The sequence below is a fragment of the Podarcis bocagei genome (assembly GCF_964188305.1).
Source record: "Podarcis bocagei genome assembly, chromosome: 10".
NCBI classification, from domain to species: domain Eukaryota; kingdom Metazoa; phylum Chordata; class Lepidosauria; order Squamata; family Lacertidae; genus Podarcis; species Podarcis bocagei.
In genome coordinates, this window is record NC_138135.1 from 60,916,448 (window position 1) to 60,935,290 (window position 18,843).

The 18,843-nt window shown below is 44.0% G+C and overlaps 1 protein-coding gene across 1 annotated transcript in view; it reads right to left on the reverse strand.

Moving 5' to 3' along the window:
- Nucleotides 1-18,843, reverse strand: part of SLC13A1 (solute carrier family 13 member 1) — an 85,427-nt gene that overhangs the window by 6,727 nt on the left and 59,857 nt on the right. Inside the window, exons 9-13 of the mRNA XM_081211645.1 lie at nt 10,235-10,354; nt 8,415-8,513; nt 8,215-8,316; nt 1,663-1,766; nt 92-201 (exon numbers count right to left, since the gene is read on the reverse strand). Of these exons, the coding sequence (XP_081067771.1) occupies nt 92-201; nt 1,663-1,766; nt 8,215-8,316; nt 8,415-8,513; nt 10,235-10,354 (535 nt within the window). The remainder of the gene's footprint in view (nt 1-91; nt 202-1,662; nt 1,767-8,214; nt 8,317-8,414; nt 8,514-10,234; nt 10,355-18,843) is intronic.

The window sequence follows — 18,843 nt, forward strand, 5'->3', positions numbered from 1 at the left end:
CTTCCTCTGCAATTTTCTTGCAAACCAGCTACAGCTTAAGAATATTGTTGTTATAATTGTTGATTGAATATGTTGCAAAAATCTGTATTACCTCGCAGCCATCTGCCAGCGCAAACCCTCCACCAACGAGGATGGCAATTTCCCAGGGCATGCAGGCTTGAAATTCTTTCCAAGTTATCAGTGGAGTGTAATCAAAAACAACTAGAGGAGGGGGAATAAAAAAAAAGAATGTTTGTAAAGATATGAGGAGGGAAAGCCCATTGCACTGTCTTTCTACTACTGTTTCACACAGAGCTATTCTGAGTCATCTGACTCTCATGCCTTTGCATTGCAGGAGCTGGTTCATATGGGGAGGGTGCTACATTTGGGCTTCCCATAGGCATCTGGTCAGCCACTGTGAGAACAGGATGCCGGAGCAGCTGGACCACTGGCCTGATCCAGCAGGCTCTTCCTGTTTTGGAATTGGCAACCATGATGGAAAATAAATGATGAACTCTATGAACTTCTACATGCTTATGAGAAAAAGGGACACGAGTGGCGCTATGGTCTAAACCACAGATATGGAAAAGAGGAGGTTTTTGACCTCAAGCCGGTGTCAACTACAGCTATATTATGGGATGCAGGTGGCGCTGTGGTCTAAACCATTGAGCCTCTTGGGCTTGCCGATCAGAAGGTCGGCGGTTCAAATTCCGTTGCTCTGTCCCAGCTCTTGCCAACCTAGCAGTTCGAAAGCACGTCAAGTGCAAGTAGATAAATAGGTACCGCTCCGGCGGGAAGGTAAACAGTGTTTCCATGTGCTGCTCTGGTTCGCCAGAATGCGGCTTAGTCATGCTGGCCACATGACCCGGAAGCTATACGCCAGCTTCCTTGGCCAGTAAAGCGAGATGAGTGCCACAACCCCAGAGTCGTCCGTGACTAGACCTAATGGTCAGGGGTCCCTTTACCTTTTATGTGATTATGAGAGCTCCACATCTGCTCTGCAATGTACGCAGAGCTTGGGATGCATCGGGATTCTGCCTGTAATTGTTTTCTGGAAGCTAATTCTTTTCTCCTGCTCTGGAAAGTAGGACTTGAACCAATGGCTTCAAGTTACAAGAACTAAACATTGGGAAGAACTTTCTGACAGTAAGAGCTGTTCAAGAGTGGAACTGACTCCCATAAGAGGGGGTGGACTCTCCTTCCTTGGAGGTTTTTAAGAAGAGGTTGGGTGGCCACCTGTCATGGATGCTTCTGCTGAAATTCCTGCATTGCAGAGAGTTGAACTAGATGACTCTCAGGGTCCCTCCAACTCTACAGTTCTATGATTCAAGTCCATCCACCCAACAGCAGAAGTCTGGATGATTTTGAAGAGAAGCTCAAAATATCGCCATGTTATAATCTGCTCTCATACAATATTAACTTAGGGTTTATATCCACACTTCCTCTTGTCTCGCTACTTCCCCCCAGGGAAAACTGCTCTTAGTGTTCAATTGGAGCAAATGGCAATTCGGGTTTTCAGTTTGTTCCACTTTATCGCTAAAGAGCAGGTTTTTCCCTGGGAAAGGGAGAGAGGCCAGAGGGGAATTGCTCGTACCCATGCTTTCTAGGCACAGGATGAGAAGGAGTGTGGACGAGCCTTTATACCTGTGCTAAGGAGGAAAAAGTCATGGATGTATACTCAACTGTTTTCTCCATTTGAAGTTCTAGACAATGTTTTTGCTGGAATGATGAAGAAGAGGAGGCCAATCATTAAGGCAGCTGTTGAATCGGTAGCAAATCCTGGGTATCTGGGGAAAGAGCCAATGTTTCAGTTGGTCCACAAATATCACACTAGAAAATTCTGATTCTTTAGCAATAATATCAGACATTACCAGTGTTTGGAAAGATATTTTGAGGTGACGGTAAACACATTAAATTTCTATTTGGCAGGGATGGGAAACATCTGGCCCTGCAGATATTGTGGGGCATGTTTCCCCATAATTCCTTGCCATTGGCAGTGCGAACTGATGAACTGCACTGTGACTCTCTAAGCCATGGTCTAGTAGGGTGGCACTGATCCAGCAGAAAGGCAGATTAAAGCTTCCCTTTAAAAATAACCATACAAACATTAATTTCAAATGATATGCCAATTTGCAATTATATTTTAAAATAGCAATGATTAACAGCATGAATTAACCATGACCATAGTTGAAATTCAACCAAAGTATGCTTAATCTATTTATTTTTGTTTTCCACATTTACAAATAATGCTCAATTTGACTAACAATAAATAACCCAGCAATAGCACAATAAAACCATATAAAAATAAATAATAAATAATAGCAGGTTTTATTCTGAAAAAAGACAGGCAATTAATAGACAATAAAAGCAAAAGATATGAGACCAAAGCACAGAGCAGCTGAGAAAAGCAAGTCACCTCAGTGGCCAGAGGTTTATTTAAATAAATAAATAAATAAATGAGGGGTCGCCTATGGGTGAAAGGTCATCATGAGCCTTCCTTGGTAGGGAATTCCTATCTGAGTAGCGTTACTGAGAAGGGTGTTCTTTGAGATCAGATTGGGTGGGCCAGAGAGAATAACCTCTCCAGAAGAACTAAACACCTGTGCAGGTAATATAGCTGTAAAGGTAAAAGTTAAAGGACCCCTGGACAGTTAAGTCCAGTCAAAGGCGACTATAGCATTGTGGCGCCCATCTGGCTTTCAGGCTGAGGGAGCCAGCGTTTGTCCACAGGCAGCTTTCCAGGTCATGTGGCCGGCATGAGTAAATCACTTCTGGTGCAACGGGACACTGTGACGGAAACCTGAGTGCACGGAAATGCTGTTTACCTTCCTGCCACAGCGGTACCTATTTATCTACTTGCACTGGCATGCTTTTGAACTGCTAGGTTGGCAGGAGCTGGGACAGAGCAACGGGAGTTCACCCTGATTGGCAAACCCAAGAGGCTCAGTGGTTTAGACCGCAGTGCCACCCGCATCCCATAATATATCTGTAGTTGACACTGGCTTGAGGTCAAAAACCTCCTCCTTTCCATTTCTGAGGCTCAACAGGAGACAGAAGTGATGAAATGCAACCTTCAAGAGGGTTAACAAACTGAAGGACACTGTCTCTTTCTATGTTGCTCCCGAAGGAAACATGCTGATGGGGACAGATACAACCCTGCTTTAAGCCGTTTATATAATGTCTTCTGTTGTACAGTGGTACCTCGGGTTGCAGATGCTTCAGGTTATAGATGCTTCAGGTTACAGACTCCGCTAACCCAGAAATAGTACCTCGGGTTAAGAACTTTGCTTCAGGATGAAAACAGAAATCGCCCGGTGGCTGTGTGGTGGCAGCGGGAGGCCCCATTAGCTAAAGTGGTACCTCAGGTTAATAACAGTTTCAGGTTAAGAACGGACCTCCAGAACAAATTAAGTTCTTATCCAGAGGTACCACTGTATATTATTTACTACAAAGCTTGATGACTAAGACTTTTGGGGATGAAATGTCTGATTACTGGAGTGGCGTCCGAACACTGAACAACTGATATATCACAAGTGGACTCTTTATTACTGCGTTTGCAATTATTTAAGATAAAATCTATTTTGGAAAGAGAGAAAAACGAACACCGAACCACTGATATATTACCAGTGGGCTCTTTATTTACTGCATTTGAAATTATTTAAGATAAAACCTATTTTGGAAAGAAACTAACTTTTGCCATCTTATGGGCGTTTATTGTTTGTTTACAGATAGTTGCCTTGGCGATATTATCTTGCGTCTATTGCAGTGACATAAAGTTATCCGAAGCATTTGTGGTTAATGAGTTAATCTGAAATGCCCACAAGAAACAGGAGTTGTGGCGAGCCTCACATGAACTATTCTGTTCAGGTTCTTACCATCTCAAGTGTTGCTATGGTAACTCTATACTTTACAGGAGTAAATGTAAATAACATTTAAAAATGAAATCAGCAAACGATATGTTTGTGTGTGATGTTCTTAATCAGATTTAATAATATATGTAAACGTGCCAAACATTTGAATGAACTTTCCATTTCCATGCAAAACTTTAGCTTGCAGACAAAATATAAAGGGTATTTACACAGTGAGGCTAATAAAATGAAAGCTCATTTAGATATTTTGAGGAAAATTAAAAATGTTAAGTGTAACCACAGGCATATGGATGCAAACAAAATCTAAATGGCAAAAAAGAAAAAGAAAAAGAAAGGGAATGTCCATTTGTTATATCTTGGCATCATTTATTTATTCTCTTGCATTTATTCCCCATCTATAATGGATCTGAAGGCTGCAAACATGTGCATTCTGGGTGAATACCAACACTGCCCAGGACCAGACTCCAGACTATGCCCTAGCATTATAATTAAGTGCTTCTGATTTTATCAGGTTAGGCTGGATATATTATGCTATAAAAATGGTTTATTTTAAAGTAGAACGATACATGCTTACAATTAGTCCCAAATGAAAATGGACTTGGGGAAAACATTGGCGTAATATATATATTACGGTAAAAATGGACAGAATGCAATAATAAATATCTGCTTTTTCATATTAGCAGCATCTGCTTTGTTAAAGCCCATTTGCCATGAGAGCTTTTTGCATCCATAGTCAGCTACAAATGTTATGTGAGATGACCAAGTCAGTGACTTCTTCGATCTCAGAATAAATCACTAGGACTTCTCTCTAAAGGCTCTGCTTTATAACAGGTGAGGATCGTACACCTCCCATACTGCTTTGCTCTTACTTAGCAGAAATGAGGATAGAAGATAAAATAATTGCAATGCGCCAGTCTGTGTGGGGTTTTTTTTATGGTCCCTAAATAATTCACTGATACTTAGAAATAAGATGGCAACAGGTGCTGAAATCCATTCTGTTAGGCCTGAGAATCAGCAATTGCAAACTGAAGAGAAGATGGGTTTTCCCACTGAGAGAATGCGTAGCAATAAACGACAACAAACAGAGACAATCTTCTATGCTTCCATGAAACAAACCATAAAATACATTAATTTCTGTTTGTCCGTCCCTCTCCTTGTGCCCCCTGCCCAGAACTGCTGCAGAAGGTTGGGGGGAAACCCAGAATGTATTTAGGGGGCATGGGGGAGGTACATGGGGAAAGAAGAATGAGGGGAAGTTCTATTTTGCAAACAGAAGTTCTTGAGGTAATGGAGCTATTCATTGGCGTCTGCCCTGACCGACAATATAGCAAATATCAAAATGCCCAGCTGGAGAAGAAGAACTGGAACTATTTCTCTGTCACCTCTTAGGCAAAGTGCTATATCCTGCCTCAGCCACTTTCCCCAGCCAATCATTTTACTCAGCTGAGAAAAGTTTCAGCCATGAATGAGCAGAAAAGGGGAAACTGTTGAAACCTTCCCAACTTATTCAAAGGTTAAAACTTTTTCAGGCCAGGTGCCTGGAAAGTTACGCTGAACAGCAAATATGTTTGAGCACTGTAGGGTCTGCCAACTTGGGGTGAATCTACACACGGGTGGGGGTGGGGAACTTACATATAAATACTGTAAGTCATAAATTAAATCGTTATAACAAAAGGTAAAAAATGCTATGTAAAATCGCACAGAAAAGTTTTGTGCTGTGCAGCGCCATCTGGTGTTGCATGTTTGAAACTCATTCAAAACACTGTTTTTTGACTAACGTAGCTGAGTCCCCAGTAAGTGCAAGAAATACAGTCACACTACATATATAGTAATGACTGCTCCCCACATTAAATGGGGGGTGAACTTTGCGTGGTCATGCACAGCCCCCTTGACCCTATGTGGCACCATTAGCACAGGCTTGGCTTCGCCTTCCCCAGGTGGGATACCTGGAGGTCTCCGCCTACCTCAGCCAGTTGCCCAATCCCGCCTGGGGAGGTGTTGCCAAGGTGGTCAGGCCAGGTAGGGGGAGGGACCACCTGCCCACACAATAGGGGGAGGATCTTACCTGGGAATCGTCAGTTGGCTTCTCCCACCCTACCCACCCTCAGTTGAGACTCCTTTTGCAGGAACGCGGGCGCTGCTACGTCAAGGTCGCTGTTGAAGGGCCGGAAAGGAATTCTCCTGCATTGGAAGGTTTGCCTTCCCCATCGCAAAACGTCACAACTTTGGCGGTATCAGGCCTTGGGCGGGATCCTTTAGTCTATCTTCCCTAAATGGGGGTGGGGGTGTAGCGGTGACCCACACACCCCTGCTCTTTGTGGCGGTGATACCAGGGTTCCCCGTTGAGGAGAGGCTTTGGCCGTACACCTATAGGTTGTCATTGCTCTCCCCTGCGACAGCGGCGTAATGGGGGCGGGCTCTCTCTGCTTGAACATATGTTCTCCAAAGCCAGTCCATCCCCCCCCCCACTGGATAACCCTGATGTTCCCCAGATCCCCGGCAGGACACTGGGAGGGATAAACGCCCAATGCCTGAGCTAAGGTCTACCCACATCTGAAACATAATAAAGTTGTGGACAATTTTAATCCCATAGCACGTTGTCTTGAGTCGTTATTCCACACGCCCAGGGTTTGGGGGACTCCGCCTGTCCATGCAATGATAAATTTAGTACTGCAACTTCCTCACTGAAGCACTCGAAAACAGCCCTGCCCAATGATTGTAATATCTAAACAGCAGGTATTTGAAACAACTGAAGAAGTTATGTGTGCTACCCAAGCAAACATTACAAGGAGACAAGAACTGAGGATATTTGAAGGTGTGATTTATGCTCCAATCCCGAATAGGTTTAACTTGAAGTAGAACTGATTTCCACGTACAGAGTGGAGCCTTAGGCACACATCGCTGTTCATTATTTGAGGTACGGCTTCTTGGGTTTTCAAAAATGAAATATAATGGTGCTTCGGGTTCATTATGGATAAATAAAAATCTGTCCCCATGAGAAGCGGTGCACTAGTTGTGAGGCTGAGTGGGGATGGCATAGACTGAAACAGATATCAGATATAACCACCATGGCTGTGGCTGACTTAGGTAAAAATGGTAGGCACTATTTGTTATGTACTGAAGTTCTCACGCTGGGCCAGCAGGGGGATACTGTAGATAGTTTTCACTCAGGTCCACATATGCAAATAAGGGGTTGAAAGTGACGTTCAGTGATTGGATAGCTATAGAAAATGGTTACTGTTGCGTTCTAGTGGAGCTCTATATAAGCAGGCTGGCTGAACCCTTTAGTTCAGTTCTGTTCTGGCCTGTGAATAAACAAGAGCTGTTTGAAGAATCACTGTGTCGTCTGATATGTTCACCCACAACTTAACACTATTACTGATTGTGGTGCTGGGTGGCCTAAAAAGGCGCACTAGGGGTTTTTTCTTTGTGGGTGATACCTCTGTGTGGTGTTTGTGCTGTGCGTTATATGTGTATGTGAGCATGTACATGCATGTGTGGAATGTGGAGTGGCCAATGTCTAATTCGGGCCCGCTGCAAATTCCTCACTTCTCTGCAATTTTGCAGCTCTTCCTACTCTGTTACTCAGGGGAGTCTGTATGTGAGCATGCTGTATAAATGTGTGTGTGTACAAGAGAGAATTCTGGCCCCGGCCACTTTTGTTGCAGTGCTGTTTCGGTGCATTGAATACCCTCCAACATTTATTTGATGAAAATAGGGGTGTCCTGTTCCACCACAACTTTATTATTTATACCCAACTGGCTGGGTTGCCCCAGCCACTCAGAGGTGGCTTCCAAAATATATGAAAACATAATAATGCGTTTTAACCTGAAGGAGCATCTCCACCCACATCGTTCTGCCCGGACACTGAGGTCCAGCGCCGAGGGCCTTCTAGCGGTTCCCTCACTGTGAGAAGTGAGGTTACAGGGAACCAGGCAGAGGGCCTTCTCGGTGGTGGCATCTGCCCTCCCATCAGATGTCAAGGAAATAAACAACTATCTGACTTTTAGAAGACATCTGAAGGCAGCCCTATTTAAGGAAGTCTTTAATATTTGATGTTTTAGCGTGTTTTTAACATTCTGTTGGAAGCCGTCCAGAGTGGCTGGGGAAACCCAGCCAGATGGGTGGGGTATAAATATGTTGTTGTTGTTGTTGTTTATTTTTAAAAACCCTTCCCTATACAAGGCTGCCTTCAGATGTCTTCTAAAGGTTGGAGAGTTACATCTCCTTGGCTCAGGAGTCAGATATTGTCAGCACATCCAGTACGATAGCTAAACAAATCTTCATTACCATCAACGCAAATTCGTTTGCAAGCAAGAGATAATGCCAACACCTCAAAACTGGACAATGATGCTTATAAACTCACGCTGAAAATAATGAAGCCCAGCCGGAGATGAATCCAGGGTCTCTAGTGAACCATAACAGGGCCATTAGAATGAAGAGGACAAGAGTGATGATTTCTGGGTAGCTGCAACAGAAGAACAGCGAGTGTCAACATTGCCCTTTCAGTATGTTTGCTTTGACATCATTGTAACATTGTGCCTGTGGTTCAGCCGTCTGTCTTACCTCATCGGTCCAAGTTTATTGTATTCCTCTTTAATCACCTGTGCGGAGGCTTGTTCCCTGGGCGACTTTTCCTTGCCACACTTGAACATTTCTTTGAAACTAAAATGGAAATAAGAATAACCAGTAAAGGGGTTTTTACATTTAAAATATGGGTTTCTCTTCCTGTGGCTTGGATCCAAAGGCCTGAACTCAGTGGGATTTTTTTGGCTTCCTTCCTTTGACCAGGAGGCGACTCCCCTCCATTTTATATCACAAATTGCTTTGGAGATTCTGTTTGTTTCAAAAGAGGCTTGCTATGTGGGGATCTGTTTTGAAAATGCAGTTCAAAGCTCCTTTTTGGCAGGAGGAACTGGTTACACATCTCTCTGGATCCAAGCCACAGTCCTTGGAACAGAAATAACCAATGCCTTGTAGTTCAGAAACGTAATGCTTTATGTCAAACTATAGTATCATGTATGGTATGTGTATTGTAATGTATTGGCAAATTTGGTGTTTTGGTGCACATACTTTATAGCAGAGACAGTAAATGGCATGAAGTCAGGTGGGCTTCCTTTATATAAACTAGAGTAGCTAGGTCCCATTTCCCTCAGCCAAAATAGCCAATGAACAGGGATGATAGGAATGATAGTGGACACCATGTTGAATACCTCAAAAGCAAAATCCCTGCTGAAAATCTTGGAAAATATGCTCTCTATTCTTGGGGGGGGGGGGAATTATACCACCTAGTGACATTTGTATGTGAAAAGGGAAAGCAATGTTATGCTGAAGGTCAAATCTGATGTGATATTAACTGTGCAACTCTCAGTTACATCGTTTTCTTTGGTTTTTTGGTTTTTTTGTTTAGTAAATAGTAGCTGTGGGTTGGGGGTGGTGAGGTGGTCAAATCAGGACTGTGGTGTGATGGGCAGGGGATTTAAACCCATATTCTAATATGTTCCTCATTCAGATACCAATTCTATCCGTATCTGCTATTTATTAAACAAAAGCAGCCATGCAACCTCCAGCTGTTAGGATGAATGTCACTTATTATAAATCATTTGTTGTGACTTATTGGTGCTTAATTACAATTAAGCAGTTTATAAATGTTTGGCCCACTTCAGCATAAGGCTGAATTGTGAGCAAACCATGGTTCCATTACCACATCTTTTTGGGGAATGGTATCTGGAATTATAATTCCTCTTTGGGGTCCAAGCTACCTCTATCTTTATCCCTTTAGTTGAGGGATAAACCTTATCAACCCAGAGCATTGAGAAGATTATTCACTGTAGCAGCTTTACAATAGGACTTTTCCACCCGAAGGTGTGTCGGAACAAATATTGGTTTCACCCTATGAGTGTGGGTTGCATATGCAGAAGTCCTGAATGATGACCACCATCAGTCCACATGCAAATATTATTTTGGACTGGGCTGGTTTTGAGTTTCCAAAAGCATGCCTATTTCTATACCACAGGGTTGAGGAACCTGTGTCCTCCAAAAGTTGTTGGACTCCAGTTCCCATAATTGGCCATATTGGAGGGTCACAGCCAAATGTAGCCAATGTAATGCCATCCAGATGTTGTGGACTCCAACTTCCATCAGCCCCAGCTAGCATGGTCAATGATCAGAAAGATGGGAGTCGTAGTTCACAACATCTGAAGTTCACAACCACATAGGCTACCTTTGGCCTTCATGAGTGAAAGGGTGCCTCTAGTAATTGCTGGTGAATTTTCATGAATGAAACCACCCATTCTCATTCTAAAATATGAAATGATTTTCTACAGTATACTATTCTCCCTGCCTCAACTGTCATCACATGGATTACACTGGGCATTTATACTTACTTGAAACCCAGGAAAAGCCACAGGAGCCAAACCCAGGAAAGGGCCAGTATGATAAGAGTGATGGGGATGCAAAGAATAAACCATGTTCCAAAATTGATGCACTGGCAACCTGGGTACCGCCTGAATAAAAAATGAGAAAGAAAATGAGGTTAAGACATCACTATTGCATATGAAAAGCAAGACACCAGTTAAGACAGGATCCCTGGGATGAGCTGAAGTATTGATACACTTACACACACCCTGTCCAGTTTTAGATATGAAAACCAGCTCTATCAGGAAATGAAGATGGAATATGACTTCACCTCAAATGTAGATTTGAATGACAACTGCATTATTTCACATTTAACAACAATAGTGTGAACTCATTGGCCCTGTGTCACTGAGTTCCTGATCTCACTGCTTGACTTCCTATGGTGTCCCTTTTATTAGTACCACAGGTATCTAGTGTGACACTGGGTGGAGCTGGTGGTCTCCCCCTTTTTATGGAAGGTTTCAAAATCATATTAAAATGTCCCCCTGTTCCCCAAGAGCTATTCATAATATGCTGCCTCAGCCTTCATCAACCTGGTGGTCTCCAGAGGTTTTGTACTACAACTCCCATCTGCCCCAGCCAGATGGACAAAGGCTGTACTACATGATAGGATTCGAATGAGGTTCTCAATCATGAGATTTGCATGAGTACAGGAGCCCCCCTACTTCATAAGTCTGCCCTTCAACTTGTAAAGGCCTTGTACAGTTGAGGAATGTGAGGCACCAGTGAAGGGCTGGACTTGCCAGTTTTCCTCTCCTCTTTGCTACATGATTACGATCACATAAAGGAAGTGGATGCTCAAATAGGGCTTATAATGACAGCAATTTTCTTTTGTTCCGTCATATGAGCAAAGTTACATGATAAATACATGGAAGATGTACATATACACATAGATATATAAATATTGAAAAACCAGACATTGTTTCAAGGTTGGATATTTTCTCGAGTCTTACTACACCAGAACATTCCAAAGCTCCACTATATGCTTCATAACCCAGACACTGATGTTGGGTCACCATCTTTTCTTCAGCCATAGCATATGGCTATTTGTGTGGCAGTCAGCAAGTGAATTACCAGTTCCATATCCACTGATAAGATCACGTCTTTGACTTAACCATGCAATACAACCAATGGATCAACTGATGCATCATATTCTGTTCTGAGTTTTACCTCCTTTACTATAAGCTATCCAGAATGTTTTTATTTTATGACAAGATCAGAAAATAGGATTACAATTATCAAATATTATAATGCAAATATATTGGTATAGTGGTACCTCGGGTTACATACGCCTCAGGTTACAGACTCTGCTAACCCAGAAATATTACCTCGGGTTAAGAACTTTGCTTCAGGATGAGAACAGAAATCATGCAGCTGCGGCGCAGCGGCAGCAGGAGGCCCCTTTAGCTAAAGTGGTGCTTCAGGTTAAGAATAGTTTCAGGTTAAGAACAGACCTCCAGAACAAATTAAGTTCTTAACCCGAGGTACCACTGTAGCTGATTGTATTGTATTCTATTGTATTGGGGTCACACTGAAGTTTCTACCAGGTTCTGAAGAGCATTGTTCTTTAACAGTAATGAACTCTGAAGCTAAGGAGAAAACTGCCAATTTACTGTGTTGTTTAATTGAAACTAAACAAGATATTCAGTATTACAATACTCTGCTAATTTATTTAGTATTTATTTATTGAGTACCACACTCTTTGTAATATGGTCTAAGCTTTTTATTGTGTGAGGAACTTCAGCTTTATGGAGACTGAACTGAGAGACTGAAGAGATGTTTACTCTCTTTATGTCACCATACTGCTGGTCTAGAGCTCTTGTTTGCTACCAGACAACTAGGATTGCAAATCAACTAGGGAGCATGAAGCGATCCATCATATCACAACTGCTATACCCAAAAAGAATGTGATAAGACTCTGTCACAAAGCACTCACATAGCTCTTTTAGACATCAGTCCGTCCAGACGATGAAATGAATTCCTGATCCACCCTGGCTAAGGGAATTAGCTCTAGTCATCAGAAACTACCCAATGAATGCTGAATGTACCATGATAGATAGGACCATGAAGCACTTCAATGGGCTTCATTCCAGCTCCATGTACATAATTGATTGAGCTCAGTTAATTGAGCAGTATAATGTTCAACTGACGGGATTTAATGTTACAGCATTTTACAAAAGACCTCCTCCACCTTATCCATGTAACAGAACAAACCACTTAATAATTAAGTAATTGTTAATTAAGTAATCCATAAACCACAGTTTGAAGTTCAGAGGGCCTTCTCGGTAGCAGCACCCACCTTGTGGAACGCCCTCCCATCAGATGTCAAGGAGATGAGTAACTATATAACCCTTAGAAGAACTCTAAAGGTATAGGGAAGCTTTTAAATGTGTAATATTTTGTTATGTTTTTATATATGTTGGAAGCCACCCAGGGTGATTGGGGCAACCCAGTCATATGGGCAGGGTACAAATAATAAAGTTATTATTAGTATTATTATTAGATAGCTTTGTGAGGGGGAATAGGGGTCTTCTAACAACTCTCAGCTCCCTTAACTACTGTCCCCAGGATGATTGGGGGCCAAACATGTGGTATAAAAGTGCTTTAAATTTATAGTGTGGATGGGGCTCAAAGTAGAAAACATGTTGCTGACTGTCTCCTACAGTTCTCTCAACATTTGCAGTGTAACCTCCTGAGGCAGGGATGTATAAACAAGGACCTTGACACAAGTTACACATTGCAAGTTCCCTTGAGTGACAGAACCCTCTCTGCATAGCAATAGCCTGAACTCGCCACATGTCAAAGTCAGATACAGATGCGCAGCTTAACAAACATAAAGAGTTTCTATAATGAGGAAAGGTTTCATTAAGACAAGAGCTTTGTTTGATTTTATTAAGCTCTCTCTGGGACAAAGGTGTCAGACTTGACTTGAGAGCTGCAAAATAGGCAAGGCAATTTCTTTGATGGGACCCTGCTCCTTTGGAGAATCTCTGTGTGATTCTCCCAGGGCAGATAGCAAAAGTAATGTCATCCGGAATGCCAAAATCACCCAGCATACCAAGGTGAACTTGAAAGCATCCACCGTCAGGCTGCAGCTTCCATGAAACAGGCTGAGAGAATTGGCTGCAACAGAAAAAGTCTGGTCTGTGCTAATACTATTTCCACCTTCAATGAAACAAAAACTCATTTCACTGTCGTTAGTTGGCCTGGTAACAAGGGCCCATTGATCATGCCCAACCTTACTGTGTGAATGCACAGGTGGCCAAAGCAAGTGACATCTCCTTGGGTATGGGGGTGGGGAAATAATTTGCTTTCCTTCCTCATTGCTCACTGTTTCATGTTTGAAATGGTAAAGCTACTCTGATGTGACTTCAAGCCAACACTCCTACTGCTTGACATTTCCTCTGAAATGTGCTTTCGCAGTGTGGGATCAGAGATTTACAGTGTCCTCCTGATCTAGCAAAAACTAAAGTCCTTTAGGGCACAGTAAAGGTGTCAGCATTCAGAGAAAATATTCATTACGGTGTGAAAAACGAAGGCACAACATGTTGTGGGGATGAATGCACCGGCTCAAAATCAGGAGGTTCACTGGCCCTGTGTACTTGAAAATACAAAGGCTGTGCTACCCAGTGATGAAGATGGTTTGCAGCGTAAGCTTATGTAACTATAACAGCCAAACTAGGATTGTTCAGACAGCCTCTTTGCCCAAGAAAAACACACTTTGAAGATGATCTGTTTGACCTTAGAGATTTGGACTATCATACTGATAGTAAAGGTAAAGGGACCCCTGACCATTAGGTCCAGTTGTGGACGACTCTGGGGATGCGGTGCTCATCTCACTCTATAGGCCGAGGGAGCCGGCGTTTGTCCACAGAGAGCTTCCGGTCATGTGGCCAGCATGACTAAGCTGCTTCTGGCAAACCAGAGCAGTGCATGGAAATGCCATTTACCTTCCCGCCGGAGTGGTACCTATTTATCTACTTGCACTTTGACGTGCTTTCAAATTGCTAGGTGGGCAGGAGTAGGGACCAAACAACGGGAGCTCACCCCGTCACGGGGATTCGAACTGCCGACCTTCTGATCAGCAAGCCCTAGGCTCTGTGGTTTAGACCACAGCGCCACCCGCGTCCCTTATCGCATTGATAGGATCCTACAAAAACAAGACTGCATAACCTGTTTTAACAGCTCCCTTCTATCTCCACCTTCTTCCTCATGGCTGTTGCCATGCAATCTGCATTAATAAATGTTTGAATTTAAGTGATTTATACCTGCAGTACTGACCTTGACCAAGCTTATCAGGACAGACCTGGGGATAAGATTGTTGCTCTGCAACAGGGCTTTCATTATCTTAAGATCATTCTTAAGGTTTTGTATATTATGTTAGATTAACACACAAAACCACCATGGAGAGTGGCTCTGAATCATAACCAAATGGAGCTTAGAAGAGCAGCTGTAATACGAAAAGCTGACGATATTAATGCCTTTTGCATTTTGATAGTTCTTTACTCTGGCCTCTGTCATGTTCCCTCTGTTGATTGGCTTGTGTTTATGTTTTATGTCTCTCCCTTTATTTATTTAGGGGATTTTTAGCTCACTCTTCATTAAAAAATAATCTCAGAGCAGGGCGCAGGATAAAACAGGAACATATAATGCACAATAAAATCCTGGTACATAAAACCAATAAAGCAGTACACTCATCAGCACAATGAACAACAGTACAAGCCAGAGCGGGAAGCCTACCCAAATCCACATCCAGTTCAGTCAAAGGCTTGGATCAATGTGTGCTTTGGCGCCCAAAGCCCTGCAAGGTCAGTTCTAGATGAATCTGTGAGAGGAGGGCATTCACATGCCCACCAAGTGCCCCCTTTTTTCCAGGGGCAGTCCTGGATTTACAGAAGCTGTCCCAGTTTCTGATTTGATCCCAGAATGTCCCCTTTTCCTTAGGACATCCCCTGTGCTCCCCCCCCCGGGGGAACGCATACCCCTAAACATTTTGTGAATCTAAGTTTGACCTCATTGAGGGGCAGAATTTCAATATGAATAGGAAAATGAGAGTACCCCTAAACATTTTTTAAAATTAAAAAAGCACTGGACATCCCTATTTTCATCAGAGAAATGTTGGAGGGTATGGAGTTGTGGAACCTCGAGCCAAGGGGATAAGTAACTATACAACCTTTAGAATACATCTGAAGGCAGCCCTTTGTAGGGAAGGTTTTTTTTTAATGTTTAATGTTTTGTTGTGTTTTTATATATGTTGGAAGCTGCCCAGAGTGGCTGGGGCAACCCAGTCAGATGGGCTGGTTGTGGTTGTTGTTGTTGTTATTATTATTGAATAGGACACCCCTATTTTCATCAGAGAAATATTGGAGAGCTATGCATTCCATAGCCCTTTTCACATGTTGCTGCGTCATCTGGCTCCAATTCAGCTGCTTTCTATGATTCCCTTTCACCTTCCTTGCACATTTCATTTCACTTCACTCAAGTGGTTTATTAGATTCTGAAAGATACCATGGGCAGCCGGCTGCAACTAGGAAGACTCGGGGATTTGGTTCAGTCCACATTTTCTAAGTGAACTGACCTGACTCACACCTCCTGAACTATTATGCAGCTCAGAATGCAGTAATCCTTCAGCTTTCTTGCAACTCTGAATTTTGCGAGATGGTGCTCAACTAAAAAAAAAAAAATTACCGTGGTGTATATAAAAATATACATTTTAGATTAGAATGCATGTTTTGGGAAAGGCCTATTTTGTGGAGGGAGAGGGAATAAAATGCATACAAATAGGCCTATTTTTGTGGGGAGGGTTCTTTTATTAAGAAGAATTAGAGATGGACACAGAAGCAGGAGGGCATAAACTTATGAATGAAAACATGTGAAACTGACATTGATGCTGAATGGGAGGGCATGAATGAAACTCTGTGAAACTGACAGGAGGTGGCTGATCCACTCATCTCTAATTACAACTCAGAGAATGCACAACCACCTGAAAGTGAGAGGTGAGTTAAGTAATTTTGGACCCTGAGACGACCCCATCTCTTCTCCAACCCTTGGGGATGGGGAATCTCAGGATCGTGGGTTTGAGCCCCACATTGGCAAAAGATTGCTGCTTGTGTGGGCAGGGTGGTCCCTCCCCTTACCTGGCCTGATCACCTTGGCAACACTTCCCCAGGCGAGATTGGGCAACTGGCTGAGGTAGGCAGAGACCTCCAGTGAAAGCTGGATCATAAAAAAGGCTGATCGCCGAAGAATTGATGCTTTTGAATTATGGTGCTGGAGGAGACTCTTGAGAGTCCCATGGACTGCAAGAAGATCAAACATGTCCATTCTGAAGGAAATCAGCCCTGAGTGCTCACTGGAAGGACAGATCCTGAAGCTGAGGCTCCAATACTTTGGCCACCTCATGAGAAGAGAAGACTCCCTGGAAAAGACCCTGATGCTGGGAAAGATGGAGGGCACAAGGAGAAGGGGACGACAGAGGACGAGATGGTTGGACGGTGTTCTCGAAGCTACCAGCATGAGTTTGACCAAACTGCGGGAGGCAGTGGAAGACGGGAGTGCCTGGCGTGCTCTGGTCCATGGGGTCACGAAGAGTCGGACACGACTAAACTACTAAACAACAAAAAGGCTTTGGTCTGATCCAGCAAAGCAGCTCTTATGATCTCCAACAAAAACAATGGTGTTGCATGTCAGTGCCAAAATGATCCTGGAACTGTAATCAAACCAGGGCTCGTAACAAAATGTCCATCTATAAACAAGAAAGAGTTTTGTAGCGCAATTCCAGGCATGCTTCCTCAGAAGAAAGCCCGCACTGTTAGTTGTTCAGGGTGGAATCACATAGGTAATTAGTTGGAGATGTGTTTTCCTCTGGTATGGTTATTATTCCCTTGCCTTGCTTGTAATGAAGTTTGAAGGCTTTAATGTGTCCTTGCTTATTTGATTATATGTATGCTTTTATTTTATTTGCTTTAAAGTAACTATGATATATTTGCCTGTGTAAAATGCAGTTTAGGATGATGCAATTTTTAGCAAATTACAGGTGGCAGATAGACAATATTCCAGGGAACTAGAAATCGCTTTAACAGATTAGACATATTTGGGACGCAGAGTGAAACTGACAGAATGATCCTTGATACTGCGGTTGTTGTCAATTAGTATCAAGTGTAAAAATTGCAGTTGCCTCAGAAATAGCATGAAGTTAAACATCATATATCTTCAGCTGTGAGAAAAGTTTCTTGGGGCCAAACTGTGCCACCATCGTTTATAATTATAAAACATTTCTAAGACAGCCTTGTGATTTCAATGAGTTTGTTAAAAGGAGGGAGAGCAAACCTGCAGAATAATGTTTTTAGACATTATTTTCCTTTTTTCCATTCTGCATTTCTGGCCTGTGTGAAGTGTTCCAGCTGTAATATTGTGTCTATTTGAATGCCGTATTGTCCTGTGAGTTCATGGTGGTTGGACAAGGATCTTTGCGTCTAAATTCCCTTCCCCTCAGCTTCAGTTTACTATTTCTGCAATGGAAATACAGTGGTGCCTCGCAAGACGAAATTAATTCGTTCCGCAAGTCTCTTCGTCTTGCGAGTTTTTCGTCTTGCGATGCACGGTTTCCCATAGGAATGCATTGAAAATCAATTAATGCGTTCCTAGGGAAACCGCCTTCAGACCAGGTCCGGGGACAGTCTGTCCCCGGACCTCTTCTGAAGGCTGGGGGGGGCAAGGGCTTTTCTTCCCACCCCCAGCATTTTAAAAAACCCCGGGACAGCGGAGGACTTCTCCGCTGTCCGGGCCATCTTAAAATGCTGGCGGGCGGCATTTTAAAATCGCCCCAGACAGCGGAGGACTTCTCCGCTGTCCGGGGCGATTTAAAAGCCCCTGGGAAGGCAGGCAGGGGGGACAAAGACTTTCGCCCCCTGCCCGCCTTCAGAAGGTGTTCCCGCCCCCCCCCGCCCCGCTTCGGAACAGCGTTCCGAAGTGGGGCGGCTGGGGCAGGTGTCACCGCCCCCCCTCCCCGCTTCGGAACAGCGTTCCGAAGTGGGGCGGCTGGGGCAGGTGTCCCCGCCCCCCCTCCCCGCTTCGGAACAGCGTTCCGAAGTGGGGCGGCTGGGGCAGGTGTCCCCGCCCCCCTCCCCGCTTCGGAACAGCGTTCCGAAGTGGGGCGGCTGGGGCAGGTGTCCCCGCCCCCCCTCCCCGCTTCGGAACAGCGTTCCGAAGTGGGGCGGCTGGGGCAGGTGTCCCCGCCCCCCTCCCCGCTTCGGAACAGCGTTCCGAAGTGGGGCGGCTGGGGCAGGTGTCCCCGCCCCCCTTCCCCGCTTCGGAACAGCGTTCCGAAGTGGGGCGGCTGGGGCAGGTAACCCCCCCCCTCCCCGCTTCGGAACAGCGTTTTAAAATGCTGGGGGTCGGCAGCGAACGCTCCCGACCCCCAGCATTTTAAAATATCCCCGGGACACGGGGAGATTTTAAAATGCTCCCGACCCCCAGCATTTTAAAATATCCCCGGGACAGCAGAGACTTCTCTGCTGTCCCGGGGAGATTTTAAAATGCTGGGGGTCGGCAGCGAACGCTTCGCTCCCGCCCGCCA